The sequence below is a fragment of the Solanum dulcamara genome, chromosome 1 (assembly GCF_947179165.1).
Source record: "Solanum dulcamara chromosome 1, daSolDulc1.2, whole genome shotgun sequence".
In the NCBI taxonomy this organism is placed as follows: Eukaryota; Viridiplantae; Streptophyta; class Magnoliopsida; order Solanales; family Solanaceae; genus Solanum; species Solanum dulcamara.
The window spans coordinates 45,616,490-45,627,715 of record NC_077237.1 but is presented as its reverse complement, the minus strand read 5'-3'; the positions used below and the strand labels follow the sequence as shown (position 1 = coordinate 45,627,715).

The 11,226-nt window shown below is 41.0% G+C and overlaps 1 protein-coding gene across 1 annotated transcript; it reads right to left on the bottom strand.

The window, feature by feature from the left end:
• Positions 1 to 374: 374 nt before the first annotated feature.
• LOC129892879 (uncharacterized mitochondrial protein AtMg00860-like) lies at positions 375 to 3,986 on the bottom strand. Its single transcript, XM_055968409.1, has 4 exons — positions 3,838 to 3,986; positions 1,661 to 1,952; positions 1,529 to 1,579; positions 375 to 485 (listed from the first exon to the last, which is right to left on the bottom strand). Exons 1-4 carry the CDS (start codon positions 3,984 to 3,986, stop codon positions 375 to 377), a joined length of 603 nt encoding a protein of 200 aa, XP_055824384.1.
• Between the last annotated feature and the right edge of the window lie 7,240 nt (positions 3,987 to 11,226).

The window sequence follows — 11,226 nt, the reverse complement described above, 5'->3', positions numbered from 1 at the left end:
TATGGAATGTAACGATGCAGCATAGAAAAATGAGAAATAGGGTGTATAGCTGAAAATGCTTGTGGAAAATCTAACTCATAAGAAACTTCTCCAACTTTCCTCGGAATCTCAAAGGACCCGATATACCTAGGGTGAAGCTTACCCCACCTGCAGAATCTCGTAACGGCCCTTTAAAGGCGATACCCACAAGAACACCTGATCTCCAACCTCGAAGCGCAATGGCCGACGCCTGCGACAATTACTCTAGTGCCTACTCTGAGCTATCCTCAGCCTATCACAAATAACTTAGACTCTGGCAGCCTAGGCTCTAAAGATTCAAATAAACCAACTGGAGTGAGATAGCGCCTATCATATAAGGCCTCGAACGGAGACATCTAAACACTAGAGTGGTAGTTGTTGTTGTACACAAACTCCGCCAAAGGCAAGTACTGCTCCCAATAATCCTCAAAATCTAATACACAAGCTCCCAACATATTCTCCAGAACCTGAATAGTACACTCTGACTGAGCATCGGTCTATGGATGAAATATCATGCTAAGATCAACTCGGGTGCCCAACTCTCTATGAAACACCCTCCAAAAACTGCAAGTAAATTGAGATCCCCTATCTGATATAATGGACACAGATACTCTGTGTAGATGGACCACCTCCTGAATATAGATTCAACTAGATGATCTATAGTAAAAATGGATCGTACTAGAAATAAATATGCTGACTTTATCAATCGATCAATGATGACCCAAATACCATTATTACTTCTGGGTATCCGAGGCAATCCCATCAAGAAGTCCATGGTTATCCGCTCCTATTTCCACTCGGGAATGGGTAATATCTGAAAGACTTCACCAGGGACTGATGCTCGGTCTTAACTTGCTAGCAATTAATACAAAGAGATACATACTCAATTATATCTCTCATCATGCCACACGACTAGTAATGTTGTCTCAAATCATGATACATTTTCACAATGCCCGAATGAATAGAGTACCTAGAATTGTGGGCCTCGCGAAGGATCAACTAAATGAAGTCTACAATTTTGGGGACAGAAATGCAACCATCAAACTGTAGTATCCCATATAAATATATGGAAGCCTGGCCACCCTCACCTCATAATGCTAACTCTTGATGTTATACCAATGCCCCATCCTCAAACTATCTTCTACAAATCTGATCTAATAGAGATGATTGAGCTCCCACAAAAGCCAAAATCTATTGGAAATCTGAGCTGTCCAAGACCATCCTATTAGCCAAAGACTAGATGTCCAAGGCTAGTGGTCTCTCTACAGCAGACAAGTATGCTAAACTACCCATACTCCTTGTCTTCCATCTCAAGGCATCCACTACTACATTTGCCTAGTCCAGGTAGTAGAGGATAAAGATGTCATAATAGGCTAGTAGCTCAATCTAGGGGCAAGGTTTAGAATTAAGATCTCTCTGACTCATAATATATTATAGGCTACGATGATCTGTATATATCTCACAATGTACTCTGTTAAGTGGTGCCTCTATATCTTGAGCAAAAAACTACCATTGCCAACTCCAGGTCATGAGTGGGGTAGTTGCGCTCGTGCTTTCTCAACTGTCTCAAATCATACACAGTAACTCAGCCCCACTGAATAAGTTCACACCCAAGACCCATACTAGAAGCATCACAATATACCAAAAAGATCTCTCTCTCAACTGGAAGAGTTAGAATAGGAGCAGTGGTGAGCAACTCCATAAGCTTATAAAAGCTTAACTCACATTCCTCAGACCACACAAAGGGAACATCTTCGCATGTCAAATGGGTCAATTGGGCTGCAATGGTTGAGAAACCCTCAATGAAGCATCTATAATACCCAGCCAATCCAATGAAGCTCTGAATCTTTGTAACAGATATGGGCCTAGCCCTACCACAAATAACCTCAATCTTCACCGAATCTACCCTGATACCTTCTTTAGACATTGATGTCCTAGAAATACCATAGAATCCAACCAAAACTCATACTTTGAGAATTTAGCATAAATCTACTGATCTCTCAAAGTCTTGAGTATAACCCACAAGTGTTACGCGTGCTCCTCCCTACTCCACAAGTATACCTATATATTATCGATGAATACAATCATGAAGGAGTTTCGATAAGGCCTAAATACTTAATTCATAAGGTCTATCAAAGTTGTGGGGCATTAGTAAGCGCAAAAGATATCACAAGGAACTCATAGTGGCCAGAGCAGTCCAAAAATTAGTCTTAAGAATGTCGGTTGCTTTAATACGCAACTGGTGGTTATCGAACCTCAAGTCAATCTTAGAAAACACGGCCGCACCATGAAGTTGGTCGAACAGATCATTGATGCGAGTCATGGGGTAACAATTTTTCACCATCACCTTGTTCAGCTACTTATAATCAATGCACATCTGCATAGTCCCATCTTTCTTCTTAATAAACAAGATGAGTGCACTACACGGTGACATACTCAGGTGAATAAATCCCTTACCTAGAACATCCTCAAGATTCATGCTGAGCTTTTTGAGCTATTTGAGGGCCATACGGTAAGGTGTTAGAGAAATAGGCGTAGTACCAGGCTCCAAATCTATGGAAAAGTCAATATATATCTCTAGGGTAGGCTAGGTCGGTCACTATGGAAGATATCAATAAACTCCCTAACCACAGGAACTAAATCAACAATAGGAACCTCACTGGACATATCACAGACATATGATAAGTACGCCAAGCACCCAAATGCAACTAGTCATCAGGCCCATATTAAAGGATATGATCCTAGTCGGTGGGTGACTATAAGATCCCTTCCACAAGACCGGAGGAATACTAGGCATGGCTAATGTAATGGTCTTGGCATAATAGTTCAACTCTACATGATAAGGGGATATCAAATCCATGCCCAAAATAACATCGAAATCCAGCATATCCAATAAAATAAGATTAGCCCAAGTCTCATACCACTGAATAGTAACCATATGGGATAAACAAACCTGATCTACTACTAAGGAATTCCCTATTGGGGTCGAAATATGCAACAGCACCTTAAGTGACTCATAAGCAATACCAGACGTGGATCAAAATATATAGACACATAGGAATACATGGAACCTGGATCAAATAAAGGTGAAGTAGTCTGCTGATAAAGAAGGATAGTACATGTGATAATATCATCTGATGCCTCTACCACTGCTCTTGCCAAAGCAGAATGGAAATGATCCTATTGGCCTCCCCCACGACCATCCACCCTTCTACCTGACCTACCTCTTTGAGGACCTCCCAAAACACATTACTAACTATAGTCGCGACCCTGACCCTGATCTAGACCTCCTAGTGGAGGTGGTGCTACTATCAATGGTCTAGATCGGCTGGCACACTCTCTAGACCAGTGTTCTAGTGAGCCACAATCAAAGCATACTGAAGCTAAACAGCCCGTGATAACTTATCCGCGATAGGAAGAAAGTAGACCTAATCCTCTCGAGTTTTTCCCTGTGGTGGAACCCCCCAAATGGGGCTGACTACCCTCAACTGTTGGCAGGTATAATCCACTATATCTTGGAAAGTGAAGCTTGTAGAAACCAAGTGCTCGATCCCCAACCTCAGGTAAAGTTTCAATCTACGTATAAAACATCATACCTTCTCCTTCTTAGTGGGTAGAATCATAGTGGCATGCTGGGATAAATGATGAAATCTGGCCTCATATTCGTTAATCATCATGTGGCCTTACTCTAATTAAGTAAAATGATCCCACAGTCAGTCCCTAACTCTTCTAGGGATGTATCGATCTAGGAAAGCCTTTGAGAACTGGGCCCATGTCAATGGTTGTGACCCAGCTGTCCTAGATTATAAATAAGAGCACCACCACTGCTTGGCTGCCCTTCTGAACTGGTGAGCGGTGAAGTCAGCACCTCTGGAATCCATAAGACCTAATGAATGGAGCTTCTCCTGACAGGTAGTTAAGAACTCCATGGCATCCTCAATAATGGCTCTAGAAAATGTAGGTGCCATGTAATGAGCCTGAAGGTCATTTTAAGAATTTTTTTAAAATAACCATTTTACCCCTCCCTTTAGTTGCTTGAGTAGTTTCTAATTTTTATTGAGAATTAGTTTTTAAAAAATCCTATGAAAAGTTAAGTCTTTAGAAATTTTGAGTTTTCATAAGCTTTAAGTGTTCAAAAATGGTATTTAGGGCCAACTAGAGCTACGGGTCTCGAAATGGAATTCCATTAATTCCAACAGCTCCAGAATGTTAAAATTGGCCTAGGACAGTTTACAAAATGTTAAAATTTTCGTAAGAGAGTTTACAAAATTAGTTTTGGAGTTGTAACAAAGATTTGAGGTCTTGAGTTGAGAATTTGAGAATTTTAGGCCAAGGTTTGACTTTGGCCAATTTTTGGAGTTCTAATGCTCAGAATGGAATTACTATAACTCTTATGGATTCGGGAGATGGATTTTGGTCTAGAAGAAGTGCTAGATGAATTTTTAGAGGTCCCGAGCTCATTTTGGTATTTTGAAGGTCTAAGTTGGTTTTGTTGTACTTGTCGAGTTCCAGTTCAAGAAGACCTCAAATTTAAATTCTGATGGTTCCATTTGTTCCGAAATCAACAAATTAGGCTAGTGGCATTGTTGACATGACTACCTAGGCAATTGATATGAGTTTTGGGTCATTTGGCGCTTTTAACTATGAAAGTTAGCATATGGTTGACTTTTATCAATATTCTTGGAAAATGCACTCAGATAAAAATTCTGACAGCGCGGTTAGTTTCAAAATGTTAAATTTAGTCTAGAATGGCACTTCGTTTGCTTCCCAAATATTTGGTCTAATCTTGAGGCCCGTTGTGGAATTTGGCTCAAAATGGCACTTGGATGTGGAATTCACTTTTGAACTTCATTTTTAGTGATTTTAAGGATAGATAGTGGTTTTTTCGCAAAGGAATATCATGATGTAAATTGTTTGGATTGGGAGCGTCTAGTTTTTTTAGAATTCGCTGATCAAGAAGTTGTCATTTCATCTTTTAGTTCGAATTTTGTGAATTTAGGTTACATGCTCATCCCGTGTAGTTTTTCATCCCGAATTATATTATAGTGTTGATTTTTGATCTTGGAGTGACATTTAGAACCTATTATTGGGCTTAATTCTGAAATTTCGAATGCGGGTCCAACATTTCCCATTTTAGATTCTGAAATTAGTCTGTCTCCAAAAATTATGAAATTAGCGTCTAAACGACCATATTGATATTGTACTTCTATTTTTGATAGTGTGGAAGCTTTCCAAGACTGCTGAGAAGGGAAAGGCTCTAACACTATAATTTGGAGCTCGTATGTTCAGCCAACAGGTAGGCGACGGTTTTTGTTTCTTTAGATTGAGATGGAATGTGTGAAAGCATGTTGAAATAGTTGTAATTTGGGTTGGGTAGCTTAATTGTATATCTAAGATTTTAGAAATCATACTTTATACTTGTTAATAGGTTTTTCGGGTATTTGGAAGCATGTGTGTCTTACCGTTATTTGTTAGTATTATAAGAAGAGTTGAATGAGAATGTTGCTGATATTGTGGAGTATGTTGGCCTTAATATAGGTTGTAAACTACTTTAGTTGCCCCAACGTCGCTTTGGTGGACTTAGATCCTTGTAAAATAGAGTAGCGGGCTAGTGCTTATAGTTGGCCTTATCTAGGCGATACCCTTGCTCTTAATAACACCCTCATCCATAAATCAGTATAATCATGACTCTAAGATGCATCGACACTACTGGACTTTTTGATCATTTAATTTTGGCTTCGGTTCATATTTTGATGATATATCAGTTGACACATTGGGGAGGAGATTCTTAATACTCTTGTTGTCTATTTAGAAAAGAGAATATTCAACAACATAGGATAAATTATTTGTGAGCATCCGGGTATCTAGTCCCATAATTCGTTGTGAATTATCTGCGAGCATCCAGGTACCTAGTCCTAGCCTCTCTTCTGAATTATCAGGGAGCATTAGGGTACCTAGCCCCAGCCTCTGCCAGCTTGCTAGTATTATAAGAATCAGGTCCCAGTCCCGATCTCAACCCCTAAGGCACCCCCTTATTTATTAACTCTTCCATATTTTGGGTTTGGAAATGATGTACTTCTTTAGTTCTTGACATCATAGATTCTTGATTCCAGCCTTGGTAGTTGTAGTTATTCTGTGTACTTGACAGGCTTATGGGGGTTCATCCGAGTTTTTATTTAACTTGTGCACGAGTGTCCCTACTGGCCTTATGGGGGCCTAGTTGGCTATAGTTAGTTGTAGTTCTCGTACATTACTCTTTTCACTTTAGGTACTTATGTTGATTCCTATTTAGGCTTATTCCTCTTTTTTATATTGTTTTCACCTTTTCTGCTTAGCCAACCTATGATGACTAATAGGTACGTGTTGTCTTGGTACTCATACTTCACTCTACATTTACTTTTGTGATGCAGGACCGAGCACTAGCTACCGCCGTGGATATATCGAGCCTACTGCAGTCATCTTCGGGGACTAGGGTGAGCACTTGGCATTTTTGGATCATTTTTGTCTCCTTCATTCTGGATGGCCGCTCTTTTGCCTTTTGAACTAGCCAATTGTTGTATATATATTTCCTGCCCACTTTCGGGACTTGTACTCATCTTACATTTCGTAGCAACTCTGTACTTGTGACTTTAAGGTTCTAGAAGGGATCTTTAGTTGTTTATATTATGTTTTGGTTTACTTCCACTTATTCTTTCTGCTTATCTTTATAATTCATCACTCTTATTTAGTTTTTTCCCTCAAACCAATTACTTGAAGTTATGGATTGACATGTTGGCTTACCTATTAGTGGGTTAAAGTAGGTGTCATCATAACTTGGGAATTGTGTCATGACAATTTAGTATCAAAGCCCTAGGTTTGTTGGTCTCACTTGTATAGAGCTAAGATCTAGTAGAGTCTCGCGGATGGGTTCGGAGACATCCGTAACTTATCTTCGAGAGGCTAAAGGATGTCATTAGGAACGTTCTCTATGTTGTTTCATTTCATGCAGTGTTGTTTCTTAATGGTGTCTTGAAATCTCATTTGTTCCATTCTTTTATAGGGATGGTTCATACACGCAGTACCACTGGTCGTGATGACAAACTAGGGCCTGGATGACCTAGAGGCTGGCCCCATAGGGTAGGAAAGGGAGGAGCACAAGCTCCCAACTCAGAGATAGAGCTAGAGTTGGTAGAGAAGCATCAGGATACTCTCATTCCTCCTCTGTTGGAGGGGTCACCACCAGTAGCACAGCCCCTAGCTGCACAGTTATAACCCCAACACTACAGGCAGCAATTGTACATCTCCTCTTATCTATTTGGTTGTACCATAGGCCCCGACCCTAGTAGCGGGCATACTAGCACTGCGGGATCCACTTGCCCAGCCAGCACCTGAGGTTCAGCCGCCTCCACCAATTGTTTCACCCTCATTAGTAGTTTCCAAGGGTGTGATTTCATTACAAGAGCAGAAAATGTTAGGGGTATTTCAGAGGGTGTCACTTCCGACATATTCTGGAGCTATTAGCTAGGATGCTATGGAGTTCCTCACTACCTGTTATGAGTAGATTAATTCCTTAGGTATTATGGAGTCCAAAGGCATCGACTTCCCTTCTTACCTATTTAGAGGGGCAGCCAGATAGTGGTGGCACTCTTATTTGCAGTCCAGTCCAGCTAGGTCATCACTAATTACATAGAACCAGTTCTTAGAGGCTTTCCTGGCTCGATATATCCTTAGGAGTGTTAGGGACCAAATATGAGATCAGTTTACTCGGTTGGAGCAGGGCCACATGATGATTGTCGAGTACAAGGCCATATTTCATCAGTTTTCCTAACACGCCCTTATGATTCTACCCACTAAGGAGGAACGGGCATGATGTTTTATATGTGGATTGAGACCTTACCTAAGGTTGGGGACTGAGAACTTAGTTTCTACAGGCCACACTTTTCTGGATGTAGTGTATCATGCCCGCACGATTAAGATTATTCATCGTCATTCCTAAGGGGCCAGCGATAAAAGGCCCAAATATCAGGCCAGATACAGTGAGTCCTAGTCTAGGGGCCATGAAAGTTATGACAGGCCCTGCCAGCGGCTCCACCAAGATAAGTACCAGCAGGGTCAGTCCAGCTGGCCGGTTCAAGATACCCTGCCAGCAGTTGAGGGTAGTCATCCCCGTTCAGGGGGTTCCATTGTAATGCAGAGCTCGAGAGGATTAGTTCTACTTACTTCATACTGCAAAGGAGTTATCACAGGCCTCTTAGCTTTAGGATGCTTTAATTGTAGCTTTCTAAAGCACTGGGCTAGAGAGTGTCCCATATGGGCTAGACCATTGGCAGTTGCGCTACCTACATTAGGAGGTGTAGATCGGGGTTAGGGCTGCGGTGATAGTCAATAGGGTATTTAGAGGTCCTTGAGAAGGCAGGTCAGGTGACAGGGTAGATAGTCATGGGGAAGGCCAATAGGGCCATTTCTATGTTGCTCTGGTGAGGGCAGAGGCACAAGCATCAGATGATATTATCATAGGTACTATCCTTCTTTATCAATAGACTATTTCAGCTTTATTTGATCTAGGTTCCACGTATTCCTATGTGTCTATATATTTTTCTCCATATCTGGGTATTGCTTATAAATTACTTTAGGTGTTGTCGAATGTTTTGACCCAGGTAGGGGATTCTTTAGTAGTGGATCAGATTTGTAGATCTTGTGTGGTGACTATTCAGGGGCATGAGACTCGGGTAGATCTTATTTTACTTGATATGCTAGGCATGGATTGTCTATCCCCTTATCATGCCATTTTGTACTATTATATTAACACCATTACATTAGTCATACCTGCATTCCCCCGATCTTGTGGCAAGGTGCTTATAGTTGCTTACTAATTAGGATCATAAACTTTATGTGGGCTCTGCAGCTAGTTGCATCTGGGTGATTGGCGTACTTATCATATGTTTGTGATGTGTCTAGTAAGGCTCCTACTATTGATTCAGTCCCTGTGGTTAGGGAGTTTACTGATGTCTTCCCTATTGACCTACCTAGCCTACCCCTAAAGAGAGATATTGACTTTGCCATAGATTTGGAGTCGGTAACTAAGCCCATTTCTATACCACCTTACTATATGGCCCCAGTAGAGCTCAAGGAGCTCAATATGCAGCTTGAGGATCTTCTAGGTAAGGGTTTTATTCACCCGAGTATGTTGTTGTGGGGTGAACCCATCCGGTTTGTTAAGAAAAAAGATGGGACTATGCAGATGTATGTTGATTACATGCAGCTGAACAAGGTGATGGTGAAAAACCACTAACCCATGCCTCATATCGATGAACTATTCAACTAGCTTCAGGGTATAGCCATGTTTTCTAAGATTGACTTGATGTTCGGCTACCACTAGATGTAGATTAGAGCAGCTGACATTCCTAAGACTTCTTTTTGGACTCGCTATGGCCACTATGAGTTCCTTGTGATATTTTTTGGGCTTACTAATGCCTCCGCAACTTTTATGGATCTTATGACTCGAGTATTCGGGCCTTATCTTGATTGCTTCATGATTGTATTCATCGATGATATACTGGTAAACTTGCGGAGAAGAGAGGAGCACATGCTGCACTTGAGGGTTGTGCTCCAATCTTTGAGAGATTGGCAACCTTACGCTAAATTCTCAAAGTGCGAGTTTTGGTTAGAGTCTATGGCATTTCTACGACACATGGTGTCTAGAGAGGGTATCAGGGTGGATCCAAAGAAGATTGAGGCTATTCATGGTTAAGCTAGGCCCACATCTGTTATAGATATTTGGAACTTCATTGGATTGGCTGGGTATTATAGGCGCTTTATCAAGGGTTTCTCCACTATTGTAGCCTCATTGACCCATTTGACCGACCAAGATGTTCCTTTTATGTGGTTTGAGAAGTTTGAGTTGATATTTTGGAAGCTTAAGAAGTTGCTCACCACTGCTCCTATTCTAACAGTTCCAGTTGAGGGAGAGATCTTTTCAGTATATTGTGATGCTTCTCGTGTGGGTCTTAGGTATGTACTTATTCAGCGGGGCCAAGTTATTATGTATTCTTCTAGATAATTAAGAGTGCACAAGCGCAACTACCTTACTCATTACCTAGAGCTGGCGGTGGTAATTTTCGCACTCAAGATATGAAGGCACTACTTATTCGGAGTCCATTGTGAGATATATATATATCACCGCAGCTTATAATACATTATGAGTCAGAAGGATCTTAATTCTAGACAGCGGTGATGAATTGAGCTACTGGCTAATTATCACATCTTTATCATCTATCACCCGGGCAAGGCGAATGTAGTAGCGGATGCATTGAACTGGAAGATGGAGAGTATGGGTAGTTTAGCCTACTTGTCTACTGTAGAGCATCACTAGCCTTGGACATCCAATATTTAGCTAATAGGATTGTGAGGTTGGACATCTCAGATTTTGGATCGATTTTGGCTTTTGTGGGATTTCGGTCATCTCTATTGGATCAAATTCGTGGCCAACAGTTCGAGGATGGGGCATTGGTAAAGATTTGAGAGATAGTATTACGAGGCGAAGGTGGTCAGGCTTCTATAGATTTGTATTAGATACTATGGTTTGATGGTCTCCTTTATCTCACCAGAGTTAGAGACTTTATTCAGTTGATCCTTCGAGAGGCCCATGATTCTAGGAACCCTATTCATCTGAGCACCGCAAAGATATATCGGTATTTGAGACATTATTAGTGGTGGTGTGGTATTAGGGGAAATATAGCTGAGTATGTATCCTATTTTTTGAATTGCCAGCAGGTTAAGGACAAGGATTAGCAGCCTGGTGGAGTCTTTTAGAGATTATTGATTCCTGAGTGGAAATGGAAATGTATTACCATGGACTTCATGATAGGATTGCCTAAGACACCAAAAGGTAATAATGGTATTTGGGTCATCGTTCATCGATTGACCAAGTCAGCATATTTCTTGGTAGTACGGTCCACCTTTATGGCAGATCATCTAGCTTAGATCTTTATTCAAGAGGTGGTCCATTTACATGAAGTACTGGTGTCCATTATATCAGATAGAGAATCTCAGTTTACTTCTAGTTTTTGGAGGACCTTTCAGAGAGAGTTGGGCACCCAGGTTGATCTTAGCACCACATTTCATCCATAGACCAACAGCTAGTCAGAGCATACTATTCATGTTTTGTAGGATATGCTAGGATCATTTGTATTAGAGTTTGAAGGTCATTGGGAACAGTACTTGCCTTCG

What these genes read in the sequence shown, in the direction of transcription:
- LOC129892879 (XM_055968409.1), bottom strand. Translation starts at nt 3,986, where the DNA reads ATGGCACCTACATTTTCTAGAGCCATTATTGAGGATGCCATGGAGTTC. An exon ending in AGGGCAGCCAAGCAGTGGTG is followed by an intron (nt 1,953 to 3,837) that starts GTGCTCTTATTT and finishes TGGTATTTCTAG; the next exon opens with GACATCAATGTCTAAAGAAG. An exon ending in TTGAGAGAGAGATCTTTTTG is followed by an intron (nt 1,580 to 1,660) that starts GTATATTGTGAT and finishes GATTTGAGACAG; the next exon opens with TTGAGAAAGCACGAGCGCAA.